We start from the raw sequence: 19,865 nt of genomic DNA, 5'->3' as shown, positions 1-19,865 counted from the left end.
GTGAGAGGCATTAAGTTCTCTCGACACATTTTTAAAACTGGGTGGAAGGTGTTTGTGGAAATTCATTTTGAGAATTCATCTGATTATGAATCACTTTCTTGGTCATCATTCACACTTTTCATATGTTTCCTATGTTGGAATTAATTACTGGCCCAGACCACCTTTATCACTTCACTGCAGGACAATGGTGACTATTGTATTGCAATAGGTTTTTCATCAAACTGTCTCCAAGCACTGTTTAAACCCATTACTTATACAGCTTCTGCATTGTCAGTCTGACTCTATGATAGGCCCCAGGCTGTAGTGAATGAAAGCAGCTTCACCAGCTCTGAAAACAGTCTCATTTCTAACCTTACTTTTTTTGTCATCTTTCCATTCTACTGAAAATTCACAGGCTTTTGTTTCTCAGACAATGGTAGAGTGGTCCAGCAATGGGATGTCCATAACATCTGGATCTAGCACTGACTCCAACTTTACTGCAGGATCTGAAAGGAATTCCGTGGATTATAAAAATATTACTGAACCAGTCAATGGAGCATGTAACCATTGTAGTGAAGACCCTCCTGCTCCAACAACTAATCAATCTCCCTCATATCTCAGTGCTACGAACAACATCTCATCTTCCTCTATTAAATTGCCAGTGCTTGATGATGATGTCATGCCATCGGGCAACAACACCAAGTTTAATTCTGAGACACTTAGTATCTCTCAGACAAAGCAGAGTTCAACTATTGATAAGACTTTCATACCAACCCTTGAGATCTCTGAGCCCCACACCACTGAATCTTTATCTTCACATTCTGCCAAATTCTTGCACCTGGAAGATGCCAACAGGGCAATGGATTCTACCGACTGCAAAGGAGCTTCCGCAAATGAACATCTGGGTTACGTGCCTTGTCCGGGAATTAAAAATGAGAGGATTAAAGAGAGCATAGAGGATACTGAAAGAGAATCAGTGTCTAGCAGTCTTTCAAAGGAATTTTCTTCAGCAAATTTTGACTTTAAATTAGTCGTAGATAAGGAGAAAGATAATTGCAACATCTCAATGAAGAAACTGTGTCTTTCAGCGACCTCAAGACGCAAACTAGCCAGACTAAGCGTAACCTCAGACTCTGACTCAGAAAGTCAGGAGGACAACACACAACCCAATATTCAGTATGATGACAAAATACCATCTGCGGGTTCAAGGCTCCTTCCAGCAACAGCAGCAACCTGTACTGGTGCAGAATTTGGAGATTCAGAGAAGGAATGGGAGATACAGGGTAACTCCTCACCAGTGCTTAGAACAGGAAGCAACAGAAACCTCAAAGAGCAAGAAAGGAAAAGTCAGGTTTACTGGGACACACCCTGTCCTGATTTAAAGGACAAATCTAGTCTGAATGCAGGTCAGCCCTCGAATACCAAGAACAAATTAGAAATCCCAAAGGATAAAGCCATGGGGGAATTAGAATATAGTGAAAAGCCAACTGAGAAAGACTTGGCTTCTGAAACATCAAATAAATCCAAATTGAAGCTTTTTTCTTTCACCAAACGATTTTCTCGTATATCAAAAAGAGAGAAGAAAAATAAAGAATGTGCAAACTCTACTCCAGATGTGCCAAAAGTAGAGATACCAGCAATTCAGGTATCTTCTGCTCCCCAGAAGGAAGGTAAGGATTCTCATGGCCTGTAGTTTTTTTTTTCATTTGGAATAAGGAGTCACAGCAGACAATAGAGGAGATGGACTGCTCTGGGGGCTCTGTGCAGTGGCAATATAAGTGGTTTGATGAAGAACGTGCTCTTGTTGAACAGGTTCATGACTTCATAAGAACTACTCACCAGAGGAAATCTTCATGGTTGTACTTATGATGTTAGTCCACATAGCAAGCAGAGCAATGCTTCCCCAGTGCCAACCAACTCTAGGATTAAATTTCTGTTTAATATGCATTTCAAGGGCCAGTTCTGCTGTGCCTACAGTCATCTCAAAATGAGACTTTCCTTGTTTTGAGATAGAGGTAAGAATAAATGCAAAGAAACAGTGCTACTCACATGTCCATTTTAAATTATGCAGGCTTTTCATATGTTGGGTGAAGATCAAGAAGCAACCTCTTTGTGTAATCATGTTTATCATTCAGATTTCTGGTTATGCAATTTGTAGGAACTCCGGGGTGTGTCTTACTAAAATGGATCTCTGCTGTGGATGTGCAGCTAGCTACAAAATAGTCCACAGAGGAAATGCATGTGATTCAGCTGTGGGTGCAGAGAGCTGGCACTCAGCTGCATCCTAGAGAGCTGCACCTCATAGAGCTGTATAACTGGTACTGAGAGAGTACTATTCTTACTTATAATTTACTCCTCCGTTTTTGCAACATTAAATGTCATATTTATTAAACATACAATAATTAAACATATACTGAACATAAGGACATTACAGTACCAAGCTTGGTGTACTTGGTTGATCAGACCTTAATCCAATTCCAAAGTATCTGTTCCAACACACATTTTTTATACTTTGTTCTCCCCTTCTATGTGATAAATTGCATGTTTCATGGTTACATTACATAGTTATCATTCATCACTGATTTGATTGTCCTGTCCTTGCAACCATAGATCCGTAACTCCCTAACTTCTTACATTACCATACTTTCTAAATTTATTATCTGCAGGTAGGTGCTTATCTGCAATTCAAACTTCAAGGACTCCCTGCTATTGATTGAATAAAGGAAGTTTTTCTATCTGTTCTGTAACTGTGACTTTGAACCATTTTTAAATAATGCCTCCCAAGTGAAACGTCTAATTATTAATCTGTACTATTCCATATCAATCTCCTGCTTCTGAAAAGGATGATGTTTCCTTCTGCAGAACTTGTTATGAACAAATTAAAGCCCTCTGAAAAATATGTATTGGAATATCCTTTAATTAGGTTTCATGCATTGTCTAAACTGACCATTGTGTTAAGGTCAGTCTTAATTCAACAGTTCAGCGGTCACTTTTTGACATGTAAATTGACATGTACTTCCTCACATAACAAAGAAAAACTAAAAATTACTATCACTACAGTATAAAGAAAATTAAATAGCAGTATAATATTAGCACACATGAAGACAATCCGATTAACTGTTTCCTTCTAGTTCCCCTCTCCCCACTTTGTAGCCTTTAAATATTTAATGCTAACACTAAACGTTATCTCATCAGCATCATGTATCTATCTCGATCTATTCAATCACGCAGATTTCTACCCATTTGTTTCATATGTCAAAAATATTATGAGTAGCGTAAATTTAATAGTAAACTGGATTTAAAAAAGTGATCACCTGGACATAAAAGATCCTCGAGTTGTCTCTTACTTTTATCCATATTGTGGATAATTTTAATTTCACCTTGAATTTAGTATTTCCAATTTTATATCTTTCTCTACTTGAATTTCCTGAGCACGATTAGATAGTTTAAATCAGCAGTGATATGTTCTCACTTTCCTGAGTCACATTAACTATTTCATGTTGGCAGTGTGACTGAGCATTTCTGAATTATTCAGCATATCTTCCTCATGCATTCCACACATGCATCATATTTATTTGCATGCACAGACGAGTATTCCAAGATCATGCCAAGCATGGCATCAAAACAAACCATTCCTGCACTTTTGGGCTATCTTACTAAAAAGTTGTGAGGCTGTCTGGGCATCTTTGCTTATCTCAGCATGGTCCTGATGTTTAGGCTAGTGGCCAGGTTGTCAAATGCATCTCTTCATTGTTCAGTGTAGGCAAGGACACAAAAATCTCCAAAAGAAAGCTATCAATTAACTATTCTTAACATTCTTGACTTTCACTAGAATGTGCACTGATACCAGATTAATATCTTTGCCCAGGTGATATGTGTTACTCAGATGTGCACTCATACATCTTTTCCCTAATACCTTCAGTTCACACATTACCCACAGAGTTAACACTCAGAGAGCACTACCCTGAGAGCTGTACAGAGATCTAGCACCCAGAGAGCTGAAACCAATTGAGCTTAGCTTGCACAGCGCTGGTGCCCACAGAGATAGAACACAGAAATCTCTACCATAGAGCTGGAAACTAAAGAACTGCACACTGGTTGAAGCCTGTAATTTCCTTGCATAATGATTTCCAGTACTCCCGTTGTATAAAGTGCTGCATGAGAAATGCTAATTCATAAGATCTAGCCCAATTAGCTTGGATGAGATAAATTTGAACAGTTTTTCTTCACCTATTTTCTCTGACGCTTTCTCTAAAGGATAGTCACTGTGTTGGAATACATTTACACAGGCACTGTGCACTCTCTAGTACTGCACCCAAGTTCATGTGTGAACTTTGATGGTGCATGCTTTACTGGCCGTTGGATTCCGGGGCATCAAAACTGACCCGGGTCCAGAGTTCACCTTCATTGAATCCCCTAACATAGACATCCTGGGGCGGTCACCGTTGATGAGAAACTTAACTGAATCAGCCACATAAACACTGAGGTGACAAGAGCAGATCAGAGATTGGGTATTTTGCAGAGAGTGATTCACCTCTTGATTCCGCAAAGCCTTTCCACCATCTACAGGAGTGTGATGGAATATTCCCCACTTGCCTGGATGAGTGCAGCTCCAACAACACTCAAGAAGCTCAACACCATCCTGGACAAAGCAGCCCGCATGATCGCCACCTCATCCACTACCTCCATCACTGGCGCACAGTAGCATCAGTAGATGTCTACCATCTACATGATGCACTGCAGCAACTAACTAAGGTTCCTTCAACAGCACCTTCCAAACCCACAAACTGTCTCTGAGAAGGACAAGAGCAGCAGGTGTATGGGAACACCACCACCAGCCAGTTCCCGTACAAGTCACACACCATCCTGATTTGGGAATATATTGCTGTTCCTTCATCATCATTATCATCATCATCATCATCATCTGGTCAAAATCAGGGACTCCCTCCCTAACAGCACTGTGGATGGACCTACTGCTGCACCAGCATTTACTGCTTGTCTCTGAATGTCCTTAAGGTGGTGGTGAGCCACCTTCTTTAACCATTGCATTATACCATCTACAAAGCACAAACCAGGAGTGTCCTCATCCCCTCTGCACCCAATCACAGAGAGGCCCAGTTCCCACTGCAGCCAATCACAGACATCCCCAGTCACCTCTGCAGCCAATTACAGAGAGCCCCAGTCCCATCTGCAGTCAATTACAGAAAGCCCCAGTTCCCTCTGCAGCCAATCACACAGAGCCACAGTCCTCTGCAGCCAATCACAGAGAGCCCCAGTCCCCTCTGCAGCCAATCACAGAGGGCCCCAGTCCCATCTGCAGTCAATCACACAGCCCAGTTCTTTCTGCAGCCAATCACAGAGAGCCAAGTCCCCTCTGCAGCCAATCACAAAGAGCCCCACTCCCCACTACAGCCAATCATAAAGACCCCCAGTTCTCTCTACACCCAATCACAGCCAACTCCCAATCAGAAGGCCTGAAAATAGTTAGTGACTGAGACACAAACACCAACACACAGCTAGCAGACCAAGTGCTCTACATTCTTGTTTTTGAAGTTTTAAAATGTTAATATTTGAAACTCTGAGCTACTTTTTTGTGATATTGAGCATGCAACATCCTAGGGGTCACCATTGACAAGAAACTTAACTGGACCAGCCACATAAATGCTTTGGCTACAAGAGCAACTCAGAGACTGGGAATTCTGAGGCGAGTAACTCACCTCCAAACTTCTCAAAGACTGTCCTCCATTTTCAAGGCATAAGTCAGGAGTGTGATAGAACACCCTCCACTTGCCTGGCTGAATGTGGCTCCAACAACACTCAAGAAGCTCGACACCATCCAGGACAAAGCAGCCTGCTTCATTGGGACCCTATCCCCCACCTTAAATATTCATTCCCCCCACCACTAGTGCACTAGTGTAGAGAGAACTGGGGCTCTTTGTGATTGGTTGCAGTGGGGAGTGGGGCTCTTTGTGATTGGCTGCAGTGGGGAGTGGCTGTCTGTGATTGGCTGCAGAGAGGACTTAGCTCTCTGTGATTGGTTGCAGAGAGGACTGGGGCTCTGTGTGATTGACTGCAGAGGGGACTTGACTCTCTATGATTGGTTGCAGAGAGGACTGGGGCTCTCTGGCAGCAGCGTGTACCATATACAAGATGCACTGCAGCAACTCACCAAGGCTCCTTCGACAGCACCTTCCAAACCTGCGACCTCCACCTAGAAGGACAAGGGCAGCAGATGCATGGGAACACCACCTGCCTGCAAGTTCCCCTCCAAGTCACAAAGCATCCTGACTTGGAATTTTTTTTTAAATTCATTCATGGGATGTAGGATTCGCTGGCTAGGCCAGTATTTATTGCCCATCCCTAATTGCCCTTGAGAAGGTGGTGAGCTGCCTTCTTGAACCGCTGCAGTCCATGGGAAGTAGGTACACCCACAGTGCTGTTAAGGAGTTCCAGGATTTTGACCCAGTGACAGTGAAGGAACAGCAATATAGGTCCAAGTCAGGATGGTGTGTGACTTGGAGGGGAACTTGCAGATGGTGGTGTTTCCATGCATCTGCTGTCCTTGCCCTTCTAGGTGGTAGAGGTCGTGGATTTGGAAGGTGCAGTCCAAGGAGCCTTGGTGCATTGCGGCAATGCATCTTGTAGATGGTACACACTGCTGCCACTGTGCGTCGGTGGTGGTGGGAGTGAATGTTTGTGGATGGAATGCCAATCAAGCGGGCTGCTTTGTCCTGGATGGTGTCGAGCTTCTTGAGTGTTGTTGGAGTTGCACCCATCCAGGCAAGTGGAGAGTATTCCATCACACTCCTGACTTGTGCCTTGTAGATGGTGGACAGGCTTTGGGGAGTCAGGAAGTGAGTTACTCGCCGCAGGATTCCTAGCCTCTGACCTGCTCTTGTAGCCATGGTATTTATATGGCTACTCCAGTTCAGTTTCTGGTCAAATGTAGCCCCTAGGATGTTGATAGTGGGGGATTCAGCGATGGTAATGCCATTGAATGTCAAGAGGAGATGGTTAGATTCTCTCTCGTTGGAGATTGTTATTGCCTGGCACTTGTGTGGCACGAATGTTACTTGCCACTTATCAGCCCATGCCTGGATATTGTCCAGGTCTTGCTGCATTTTTACACGGACTGCTTCAGTGTCTGAGGAGTCGTGAATGGTGCTGAACATTGTGCAATCATCAGCGAACATCCCCACTTCTGACCTTATGATTGAAGGAAGGTCAATGATGAAGCAGCTGAAGATGGTTGGGCCCAGGACACTACCCTGAGGAACTCCTGCAGTGATGTCCTGGAGCTCAGATGATTGACCTGCAACAACCACAACCATCTTACTTTGCGCTAGGTATGACTCCAACCAGCGGAGAGTTTTCCCTCTGATTCCCATTGACCAGTTTTGCTAGGGTTCCTTGACGCCATACTCAGTCAAATGCTGCCTTGATGTCGAGGGCAGTCACTCTCACCTCACCTCTTGAGTTCAGCTCTTTTGTCCATGTTTGAACAAAGGCTGTAATGAGGTCAGTGCTGAGTGGCCCTGGCGGGACTCAAACTTCATGTCACTGAGCAGGTTATTGCTAAGCAAGTGCCACTTGATGGCACTGTTGATGACACCTTCTATCACTTTACTGATGATTGAGAGTAGGCTGATGGGGTGGTAATAGGCCGGGTTGGACTTGTCCTGCTTTTTGTGTACAGGACATACCTGGGGAATTTTCCACATTGCCGGGTAGATGCCAGTGTTGTAGCTGTACTGGAACAGCTTGGCTCGGGATGTGGCAAGTTCTGGAGCAAAGGTCTTCAGTACTATTGCCGGAATATTTTCAGGGCCCATAGCCTTTGCAGTATCCAGTGCCTTCAGTCATTTCTTGATCTCACGCGGAGTGAATCGAATTGGCTGAAGTCTGACATCTGTGATGCTGGGGACTTCAGGAGGAGGCTGAGATGGATCATCAACTCGGCACTTCTGTCTGAAGATTGTTGCAAATGCTTCAGCCTTATCTTTCGCACTGATGTGCTGGGCTCCCCCATCATTGAGGATGGGGATATTTGTGGAACCACCTCCTCCAGTTAGTTGTTTAATTGTCCACCACCATTCACGGCTGGATATGGCAGGACTGCAGAGCTTAGATCTGCTCCATTGGTTATTGGATCGCTTAGCTCTGTCTATCGCATGCTTCTTATGCAGTTTGGCACGCAGGTAGTCTGTGCTGTAGTTTCACCAGGTTGACACCTCATTTTGAGGTATGCCTGGTGCAGCTCCTGGCATGCCCTCCTGCACTCTTCATAGAACTACGGTTGGCCTCCTGGCTTGATGGTAATGGTAGAATGGGGGATATGCCGGGCCATGAGGTTACAAATTGTGGTTGAGTACAATTCTGATGCTGCTGATGGCCCACAGAGCCTCATGGATGCCCAATTTTGCATTGCTAGATCTGTTCGAAATCTATCCCATTTAGCACGCTGGTAGTGCCACACAACACGATGGAGAATATCCTCAATGTGAAGGCGGGAGTTTGTCTCCACAAGGACTGTGTGATGGTCACTCCTACCTATACTGTCATGAACAGATGCATCTGTGGCAGGCAGGTTGGTGAGGATGAGGTCAAGTATGTTTTTCCTTCTTGTTGGTTCCCTCACCACCTGCCACATACCCAGTCTAGCAGCTATGTCCTTTAGGACTCGGCCAGCTTGGTCAGTAGTGGTGCTACCGAGCCACTCTTGAAGATGGATATTGAAGTCCTCCACCCAGAGTACATTCTGTGCCCTTGCCACCCTCAGTGCTTCCTCCAAGTGGTGTTCAACATGGAGGAGTACTGACTCATCAACTGAGGGAGGGTGGTAGGTGGTAATTAGCAGGAGGTTTCCTTGTCCATGTTTGACCTGATGCCATGAGACTTCATGGGGTCCGGAGTCAATGTTGAGGACTCCCAGGGCAACTCACCCCCGACTGTATACCACTCTGCTGCCACCTCTGCTGGGTCTGTCCTACGGGTGGGACAGGACATACTCGGGGATGGCGATGGCAGTGTCTGGGACATTGTCTGTAAAGTATGATTCCGTGAGTATGACTATGTCAGGCTGTTGCTTGACTAGTCTGTGGGACAGCTCTCCCAACTTTGGCACAAGCCCCCAGATGTTAGTAAGGAGGACTTTGCAGGGTCGACAGGGCTGGGTTTGCCGTTGTCGTTACCGGTGCTTAGGTCGATGCCGGGTGGTCCATCCGGTTTCATTCTTTTTTATTGACTTCATAGCGTTTAGGTACAACTGAGTGTCTTGCTAGGCCATTTCAGAGGGCATGTAAGAGTCAACCACATTGCTGTGGGTATGAAGTCACATGTAGGCCAGACCAGGTAAGGACAGCAGATTTCCTTCCCTAAAGGACATTAGTGAACCTTATATAGTACCGTTCCTTCACTGTCACTGGGTCAAAATCCTGGAACTCCCTTGTTGGTGTACCTACTCTACTTGGACTGCAGCAGTTCAAGGAGGCAACGCACCACAACCTTCTCAAGGGCAATTAGGTATGGACAATAAATGCTGGCTTAGCCAGCGATGCCCACATTACATGAATAAATAAAGACGCACCGCAGCAACTCGTCAAGGCTTCCTCAACCCAATTGACTCTTGGCCCTCATGAGGCAGGTGTAGGACTGTAGGACTGGGCAGATGCAATTTATTTATTTATTTATTTAGAGATACAGCACTGAAACAGGCCCTTCGGCCCACCGAGTCTGTGCCGACCATCAACCACCCATTTATACTAACCCTACATTAGTCCCATTACCCTCTCACATCCCCATCTTCCCTCAATTCCCCTACCACCTACCTATACTCGGGGCAATTTATAATGGCCAATTTACCTACCAACCTGCAAGTCTTTGGCTGTGGGAGGAAACCGGAGCACCCGGCAAAAACCCACGCGGTCACAGGGAGAACTTGCAAACTCCGCACAGGCAGTACCCAGAATCGAACCCGGGTCGCTGGAGCTGTGAGGCTGCAATGTGGCTCTCTAAAGCAATGCCCTAATAATGGCTCTAGGTATCCGCCTGAGACAATGACCTTCGTAAAGCAGCAGCTTAACTTTTAATTTCCCAGTACTGTGTAATATTGTGACTTCTGAGAATAATTTTGCTCGATATGGTGGTGAGCTGTGGCCAATGTTGGACTACCTTTACCTCAGAAATTTCTGAAAACTGCCCAAATTCACAATGCCAATAAGGGAGCTAACTGAGAGCATTTCAAAATCTCTAGCCACAGGATATTCAATCAGGAGAAACCAGTCAAGTAAGAAATATAAGCGCAAGTAGAAATTAAGTCACAAGGCCAAATTAAGTCACCAAGACGTACAGGCCCACACATGGCTCTTGAGCAATAGTTTGAACACCCCAGTGCTACATAATACAATGGGCACTACGTAAAATCTGACCATTCACCTGTGTGGCTTACCTATGTGTCTCTGTGCCCTTACTTGTGTCTATGCGCTGTAAACTCATCAGTCTGTTTTGTCACCATAGCAAGGGGAGCCAACACCTGGGAGCAGCTTAAACAGTGTTAGTCATGGACAGGATAATATTCATTTTCTTCAATGTCCAATGAAATCAACACTATGCAAATAGTAACATCTGTCAAAGAGTGTACAGCTCCTATCTGAAAGTTTTGTAAGAACCGAAGAAATCGGAGCAGGAGTAAGCCATTTGGCCCTTTGAGCCTGCTCCACCATTCAAAAAAAACATGGCTAACCTTCTACCTCACGTTCACCTTCCCACAACCCTTCGAGTGAAGACATTTCTCCTGATCTCAGTCCTAAATGACTGACCCCTTATTCTGAGACTGTGACCCCATGTTCTAGATTCCTCAACCAAGGGAAACATTTTCTTAGCAACTACCCCTTATGAATTTTATGTTTCAATTGGATAACCTCTCATTCTTCTAAACTCTAGGGAATATAGGCCTAGTCTACTCAATCGCTCCTCATAGACAATCCCCTCATCCCAGGAACCAGTCTAATGAACCTTAGCTGCAGTCCGTCTAGGGCAAGTACGTCCTTTCTTAGATAAGGAGACCAAAATGACTCTCAGTACTGCGGGTGTGGCCTCACCAATGTCCTGTATAATTCTAGTGTAGTATAGTTGTATGTGATACATGCACCAGTGTCATATATTTTTGTAGAATGTATCTTGCATACATTTTGAGATACATCTATTTATAAAAAAAATATAAACAGAAAAAGACAAACTGAAAATTCAGGTTAGTGATGCTCAGTTAATTTGGGTTTTCATTAACTGCTCCGGTCTTCCACAAATAATGCCCATGGGATGATCTTCGACAAAGGGCAGATCTCAGTATAAAGTGGAGAAGGCTCCTTTACCTGCTGTTTCACTGGAGATGGAAAGTATGCAAGTAGATGCGCGAGACTGTGCAGGCAGCAGATGCTAATAGACTTTCAGGGAACTATATGGGAAGTGAAGGAGGGGAGATTTTGAGTCTCCATCTCCCCACAACACCTGTCCAATGAAAATGGGCAGTATCACCCTGAAAATTGTGGGGAATGACTTGGCCCATTCCCACTGTTGCTGGGGTTGCTGCAGTCTTACTTCGGGTCGATGGGTTGGGATCCAGAGCATTAGCTTGAGTCAGCTAATATGCAAATCAGGGGTGTGGGAAATCTACCCTGAAGTCTCAACTTCTGTGAAAAGATTCCACGATGGTTGTATTATTGCTGAATTAAATTGGAATTGTTGCAATAGAACTTACTGTTACCAAAAGATGTGAGAACTCACATCTCACAGGGCACCGAAGAAGAAAACCATAATGGGTTCACTTTAGTGCCCATTGGCACTAATGAGATCTTATGGGTTAATGATAAAGAAGATTCATTTCACCTTAAAATCAAATTTAAGAGTGTTTCAAGTCTTTGAGACTTGAGCACATAACCTCGTCTGACACTCCAGTGCAGTAGTGAGGGAGTGCTGCACTGTCCGAGGTGCTATTTTTCAGGTAAGACATTAAACTGAGAACCCGTCTGACCTCTCAGGTGGATGTAAAAGATTCCATGCACTTTTTGAAGAAAAGAAGGGAAGTGTCCTGGCCAATAATTATCCCTCAAACAGTACTAAAAGACAGGTCATCATCACATTGCTGTTTGTAGACATTTGCTGTGTATGGGATGTCCTGAGGTGGTGAGATGCCTTTCTGTTCTTTAAATGCAAGTCTTTCTGTTATTTTTAATTATTGAAAGGACAATCTATGATATGTTGACCAGGCACAGTCCTCAAAGGGACTCAAATGTCAGCTTTGCTAGCCACACCCGTGTTCCATTATAAATGGAAACAGAAGTGTCAGCAGGCTGAATACACAGCAGCCCCGTGATGTTGGCAATGTCAGGGTTGTGCCCGCCTATGGCATAGGCACACTCAAACAAGATTGGGAGGCTAGTCCTACTCACTAATTGTAAAACACTCCTGACACTTGGAGAGTGGTCCTGGGAGCTAAAGCCAGCAATTAACAACTGTAGGAAGGTGGAAAAGAAACTAAGGAAGTATGGAAAAATGACAGCTTCCATGGCAATTACAACTTGCGTTCATATAACACCTTTAATACAGTACAACACCCCAAGGTGATTCACAGGAGCATTATCAAACTAACTTTGAAACTGTGCCACATAAGGAGATATTGAGACAGGTGACCAAAGCCTTGATTTAAGGAGCGTCTTAGAGGAGAGAGAAGCAGAGAGGTGGAGAAGTTTACAGAGGAAATTCCACAGTTTAGGGCTTAGGCAGTTGAAGGCACGGCTGCCAATGATAGGGCAAAGAAATTAGGGCTGTACAGAAGGCCAGAGTTGAATGAACGTAGAGCCCTTGGAGGGTTGCGGGACTGGCAGAGATCACAAAGATCGGGGGGATGGTGGAAGTCATGGAGGAATTTGAATACAAGGATGAGAATTTTAAATTTGAGACATTGCTGCACAGGGAGGTAATGTAGAATAATCTGAAATGGAATAAAATATCTGCACATCCAACAGTCACAACTTTTCCATTTACTTTCAGAATGAAAATGTATCTGTGACAATCTAATACAGGCTAGGCCATTGACTTACTAACTTGTTCATTTTATATGGGTGCAGGAAGGGCGGAAGGCAAAGTTCACTCAAACAAAGTGAATTGAAGAGTGCCGTCTCATTAACATTACTCCTTCTTTCACTGACCAGAAGACTTCTCTTCAAACCAGTTTCTTTCCTTTCACAAACTGCACAGCAACTTAGCAACTTACATGTGCCCCAAATCCCAGCCTGCCCTCACTTACACTGAGACCCTGCTCTCCAAAGCTCTATTACACTGTGCTTCATCTCTCACAGAGCCAGGAGCCTTACTATGTGATTTGTGTTTCTTTTATTCAGTAAAATCTTGCAATCTGAGTGACAATGAGCAATCGGATGAGGATGAAGAGGAGTCCTTTAGTGAAGATGAGATGGAATGTGATGCTGAGCCACCAATCAAAACTGTGAGTACAAGTGACTCCACATGTGAGAGATGAAGATTTCTCACTCACAATTTTCCATCTAAACTCTATATACGATTCCTAACGGAATGTTAGCGGTGTTATGACCAGGTGAGAAGGGGTCTAGGGGTTCCCTCTCAGCCTTTGCCTGGTTTAACTGTAACAGGGTTTAATTTTAAAAACACCGTGTTTTTAGCTTCCCCCCTCAGTGAATCCTTGTTCACTGCTTTCCAATTGTAAGGCAAAGAAATCAAATCAGACAGGTTTTCTTAGATTTTAAATAAGAAAGGTGGAGTTTATTAATCTTAAACTCTAACCCGGTTAATGACTACGAATATGCAACGTGACCATGCTAGCATGTATACGTGATAAATACACACGCAGATAGAGACAGAAAAAGTAAAAAAGAATAAAGGGGAAAAGTTTGAGGCAATAGATGGGTTTCTATTTTACTGTCCTTTGAGTTTGCTGTGAAGTCTTTGGTTGCCAGTAAGTCTTGCTGTTCGTTGGGGCCCAATGCATGCTTCAACTTGTTTCAAGGTCGGAGTCTTTTCTCTCTTGAGGTTTACGTGTCTTCCGTGGGTCCGGTGGCTTGGGAGAAAGTGAGAGAGGCTTCCTTGCTCCAGTTCCAAACAGCCTTCTCCTGCTTTTCTCTGTGGCACAATTCAAAAAACCCCAGGTTGTCCAGCATGCTAGTCATGTGATTAGCTGGTTTGTGGATTCTGCCACCTTAGCAGTCATCCTGGAATGTGAGCGTCCTCACCTTCAATGTCTGGTGATCACAGCCCATTTTGGGTTAAGTGGACCAGGGAATAGTCCTTTGTCTCTCCAAGCACTGTCTGTTAGTATATAAATGTTTTTCCAGCTGTGTCTGGTGATTTCTTTTTTTAACAAGTCCTTTCTTCACTCCAGCAACAATTTAAAATCAATGTTCATATGACAAAATTAATATGCTGCATTCTTAGCAGGTGGGGTCTGCATGATAGGGGGCAATTTTAACCTAACTTGTCCATTGGAGAATTGATGGGATTGGGTGCAATGCTGGGATTACACTCTGTCCAATTTTACTCTCCATTATGTCAGCAGCCAGTAACTCACCCGGCAAGTTAGGTCGAAATTGCAGGTATTCCCTCCTGTAAAGTGAAAACCTTTCTGGCCTGATTACATATTTTCATATTGATCGCCTATCTATGAGACCTGGTGATAGATCTTGGTTTTATGCCAGAAGTCAATGGGAATAAAAATGGGGAGAGATGTAAAATGGGCTGCTGACTCGCTGTCACCTGTTTTACATTATCGCATGATGTCAAGATCTACCTCCAGTTTTTGATCCTGCCCAAACTGACAGGATGAAGGTCTCTTCCACTATTGCCTGTAAGGATTCCGTGTGAATCCACAGTTTTCATCCATCTTCTAAAGGGCACAAAGCCACAGCATAAAACTGCTCAAAATTCAACAATAATTGGCACTAAGTTGCCAATCGTCATTCAGAGAGACTACAACATGCTGTTTCTTACTGCTGTTTTCCATTCCTACCAGAATGGTAGACACATAAACCCACTTTAAGTTCATTACATTATTTTTTTGATTGACATTTATTTTATCTTATATTATTCTCCATTACTAAAGCTATTTTTTCTATCTTGTTTGCCCCTCTGACTTACATTAGAACATTCTTGACTTAGAGGCTGTTGTTAAGCTGAACACAAGGAAATCAGTGCCCTGCTTTAAGTAGGAAAAACACAAGCTGGGGTTCATGCTCCTGATTGCTATCAATGGCTCCCTGTGGGAAGTGCACGAGGACAGGCCTGGGCTTGGCTGTGATGCCATTGTGGCCAAATTTCCTGCCGATACTGTCTGGACACGGCCATGAAGGATGGCCAGTTGGTAAGACAATGGTGAGATGACACGCCCATGGTATGTACCTCAACACAGGGCAAGAGCTTTAGGAAAGGAGGAAAATCTGACCAGCTGATATGCCTACAGTGTACAGTGATCCATATGAAGCTGTCAGTGCAGTTTGTCTGGTATACATGCAGTTACACCTGCTCCATACTTGATCAAATCTCTGGTCAGTAAGGGCTGAAACTGAAGTTAAAGATAAGAGAAATTGTTCTCTTTGTTGCAGAAACTCAGCCCAGAGGAGTCCGCTGCAAGGCGAGAAACATGGCGACTGAGAACTTTTGAGCGACGTGCAAGGCAGGAAGAAATGGCGAGGTTTTTGAAAGCGCAGGTAATGTAGGATATTAACTATGTAATACCTTCACATTTCAAAATCCTCATTCCGCCCCCCCCTTCTATAACAGAATCAGGTAACTGAAGGTCCATTTCAACACATTCACAAGGTTCACTTCCTGAGGCAACACGGTGGCCTTCGGCTCAATACTGAAAGTGACAGAATAGGATCGTAGAGTGGTTTGATTGCACTGCACTCAGCTCCCTGTCTGACTGTACTGAAAGGGAAGGGGCTAAGCAGAGGCAATGGTGTCAGCCATGCGGGATGAAGGACAAATCAGAGGGTCAGCCACACTCGGGACCTCCTGGCAGCTGCTGACTGCGAGCGTGGGCAATCATTTGGGAAAAAGTCACTTGCGATCTTGATAGGTGAGGTGCAAGAGCAGAGAGGTAAAATTATCATCTGCATGGATCCTTATATAGAATAGTTTACTTTTCTGCATTAACTGGTAGGATACTCCCATCAGCCTAGAGAAGTTGGAATTGTTCTCCTTGGAACAGAGAAGGTTAAAAGGTGATTTAATAGGGGTGTTTAAAATGATGATGCGTTTTGATAAAGTAGATCGAGTGGAACGGTTCCCACTGGTGAGAGGGTTGATAACCAGAGGACACAGATTTCAAAAGCTGGGGAGGTTTATTATAACACAGTGAGTTGTTAAGGTTTAGAATGCACTGCCAGAAAGGGTGGCAGAAACAGATTCAATAGTAGCATTCAAAAGGGAAATGGATAAGTACTTGAAGAAGAAAAAGTTGCAGGGTTATGGAGAGAGAGCAGGGGACTGACAAAAATAGAAAAGCTCTTTCAAAGAGCTGGCACAGGCACGATGAGCTGAATGGCCTCCTTCTGTGCTACATGACTGGGAGGTGGGGGTTCTTACTCAGCACTGCTGAATTAATCCAATAAATGCCAGCTTTCTTGACTCTCTAGAATATCAATACGACTCTGGCCAGCCTTCCTCAAAATTTCCCAATCATGTGGTTCTACAAGTTCCACTCTTCCACCTCAATGCATCTACCATACTCTGCAGTCAAGAGTTGTCATACTGGTTCCTACTCCAACACAGTCTTCGCAGAACCTCAAAACTGTGGAACACTTTATCCCCCAACGCCCAACCCCAGTCATCCCTTCCTCCTAAAATCCACAGGCTTTTAAAGTTGGAACGAAGCATCATCTAATCAGAATAGAGGGGCACTCACAAACTGTACCTCAATAACCAGAATAGAGGGGCATTCACACACTGTACCTCAAAAACCAGAATAAAGGGGCAGGCACTCCCCGTACCACAATAAACAGAATAGAGGAGCACGCACACACTGGAACATAATAAACAGAATAGAGGGGCACTCACACACTGGAACATAATAAACAGAATAGAGGGGCACTCACACACTGGAACATAATAAACAGAATAGAGGGGCACTCACACACTGTAACTCAATAACCAGAATAGAAGGGCATTCACACACTGTACGTCAAAAACCAGAATAAAGGGGCAGGCACTCCCCGTACCACAATAAACAGAATAGAGGGGCACTCACACATTGTAACTCAATAACCAGAATAGAAGGGCATTCACACACTGTAACTCAATAACCAGAATAGAGGGGCAGGCACACACTGTACCACAATAAACAGAATAGAGGGGCACTCACACACTGGAACATAATAAACAGAATAGAGGGGCACTCACACACTGGAACATAATAAACAGAATAGAGGGGCACTCACACACTGTACCTCAATAACCAGAATAGAGGGGCATTCACACACTGTACCTCAAAAACCAGAATAAAGGGGCAGGCACTCCCCGTACCACAATAAACAGAATAGAGGAGCACGCACACACTGGAACATAATAAACAGAATAGAGGGGCACTCACACACTGGAACATAATAAACAGAATAGAGGGGCACTCACACACTGCAACTCAATAACCAGAATAGAAGGGCATTCACACACTGTACCTCAAAAACCAGAATAAAGGGGCAGGCACTCCCCGTACCACAATAAACAGAATAGAGGAGCACGCACACACTGGAACATAATAAACAGAATAGAGGGGCACTCACACACTGGAACATAATAAACAGAATAGAGGGGCACTCACACACTGCAACTCAATAACCAGAATAGAAGGGCATTCACACACTGTACCTCAAAAACCAGAATAAAGGGGCAGGCACTCCCCGTACCACAATAAACAGAATAGAGGAGCACGCACACACTGGAACATAATAAACAGAATAGAGGGGCACTCACACACTGGAACATAATAAACAGAATAGAGGGGCACTCACACACTGTAACTCAATAACCAGAATAGAAGGGCATTCACACACTGTACGTCAAAAACCAGAATAAAGGGGCAGGCACTCCCCGTACCACAATAAACAGAATAGAGGGGCACTCACACATTGTAACTCAATAACCAGAATAGAAGGGCATTCACACACTGTAACTCAATAACCAGAATAGAGGGGCAGGCACACACTGTACCACAATAAAAAGAATAGAGGGGCACTCACACACTGGAACATAATAAACAGAATAGAGGGGCACTCACACACTGTAACTCAATAACCAGAATAGAGGGGCAGGCACACACTGTACCACAATAAACAGAATAGAGGGGCACTCACACACTGGAACATAACAACCAGAATAGAGGGGCAGGCACACACTGTACCACAATAAACAGAATAGAGGGGCAGGTACACATTGTACCACAACAACCAGAATAGGTGGGCACTCACACACTGTATGTCAATAACCAGAAAGAGGGGCACTTACACACTGTACCACAATAACCAGAATAGAGGGGCACGCACACACTGTACCTCAATAACCAGAATACAGGGGTACACACACACACTGTACCACAATAACCAGAAAGAAGGGCACACACACTGTACCTCAATAACCAGAATACAGGGGTACACACACACACTGTACCACAATAACCAGAGAGAAGGGCACACACACTGTACCTCAATAACCAGAATACAGGGGTACACACACACACTGTACCACAATAACCAGAAAGAAGGGCACACACACTGTATCTCAATAACCCGAAAGAGGGGCACTCACACACTGCACCTCAATAACCAGAAAAGAGGGGCACTCACACACTGTATCTCAATAACGAGAATAGAGGCGCACGCACACACTGTACCTCAATAACCAGAATAGAGGGGCACTCACACACTGTACCACAATAACCAGAATAGAGGGGCACGCACACACTGTACCTCAATAACCAGAAAGAGGGGCACACACACTGTACCTCAATAACCAGAAAGAGGGGCACTCGCACACTGTACCACAATAGCCAGAAAGAGGGGCAGTCACACACTGTACCTCAATAACCAGAATAGAGGGGCAGGTACACATTGTACCACAACAACCAGAATAGGTGGGCACTCACACACTGTCTGTCAATAACCAGAATAGAGGGGCACAGACACATTGTACCTCAATAACCAGAATAGAGGGGCACAGACACACACTATGTCAATAACCAGAAAGAGGGGCACTTACACACTGTACCACAATAACCAGAATAGAGGGGCACGCACACACTGGACCTCAATAACCAGAATACAGGGGTACACACACACACTGTACCACAATAACCAGAAAGAAGGGCACGCACACTGTACCTCAATAACCAGAATACAGGGGTACACACACACACTGTACCACAATAACCAGAAAGAAGGGCACACACACTGTACCTCAATAACCAGAATACAGGGGTACACACACACACTGTACCACAATAACCCGAAAGAGGGGCACTCACACACTGTACCTCAATAACCAGAAAAGAGGGGCACTCACACACTGTACCTCAATAACCAGAAAAGAGGGGCACTCACACACTGTATCTCAATAACGAGAATAGAGGCGCACGCACACACTGTACCTCAATAACCAGAATAGAGGGGCACTCACACACTGTACCACAATAACCAGAATAGAGGGGCACGCACACACTGTACCTCAATAACCAGAAAGAGGGGCACACACACTGTACCTCAATAACTAGAAAGAGGGGCACTCACACACCGTACCACAATAGCCAGAAAGAGGGGCACTCACACACTGTACCTCAATAACCAGAATACAGGGGTACACACACACTCTGT

At 44.4% G+C, this 19,865-nt stretch overlaps 2 protein-coding genes across 5 annotated transcripts in view; one reads left to right on the top strand and one right to left on the bottom strand.

Moving 5' to 3' along the window:
• Positions 1-19,865, bottom strand: part of rpl10a (ribosomal protein L10a) — a 401,386-nt gene that overhangs the window by 143,936 nt on the left and 237,585 nt on the right. The window lies entirely within an intron of this gene.
• The window catches only part of LOC137383800 (F-actin-monooxygenase mical1-like), a 146,531-nt gene that overhangs the window by 66,340 nt on the left and 60,326 nt on the right, over positions 1-19,865 (top strand). For 3 of the 4 annotated variants that reach the window (XM_068057019.1, XM_068057017.1, XM_068057018.1), the window contains exons 24-26: positions 395-1,649; positions 13,377-13,480; positions 15,606-15,710. In XM_068057019.1, the coding sequence (XP_067913120.1) occupies positions 395-1,649; positions 13,377-13,480; positions 15,606-15,710 (1,464 nt within the window). The remainder of the gene's footprint in view (positions 1-394; positions 1,650-13,376; positions 13,481-15,605; positions 15,711-19,865) is intronic. The other variant, XM_068057020.1, reaches the window with a different exon arrangement.

The sequence above is a fragment of the Heterodontus francisci genome, chromosome 25 (genome assembly GCF_036365525.1).
Source record: "Heterodontus francisci isolate sHetFra1 chromosome 25, sHetFra1.hap1, whole genome shotgun sequence".
Taxonomy (NCBI): Eukaryota; Metazoa; Chordata; class Chondrichthyes; order Heterodontiformes; family Heterodontidae; genus Heterodontus; species Heterodontus francisci.
The sequence above is the reverse complement of the archived record's forward strand: the minus strand, read 5'-3'. Positions and strand labels throughout refer to the sequence as shown.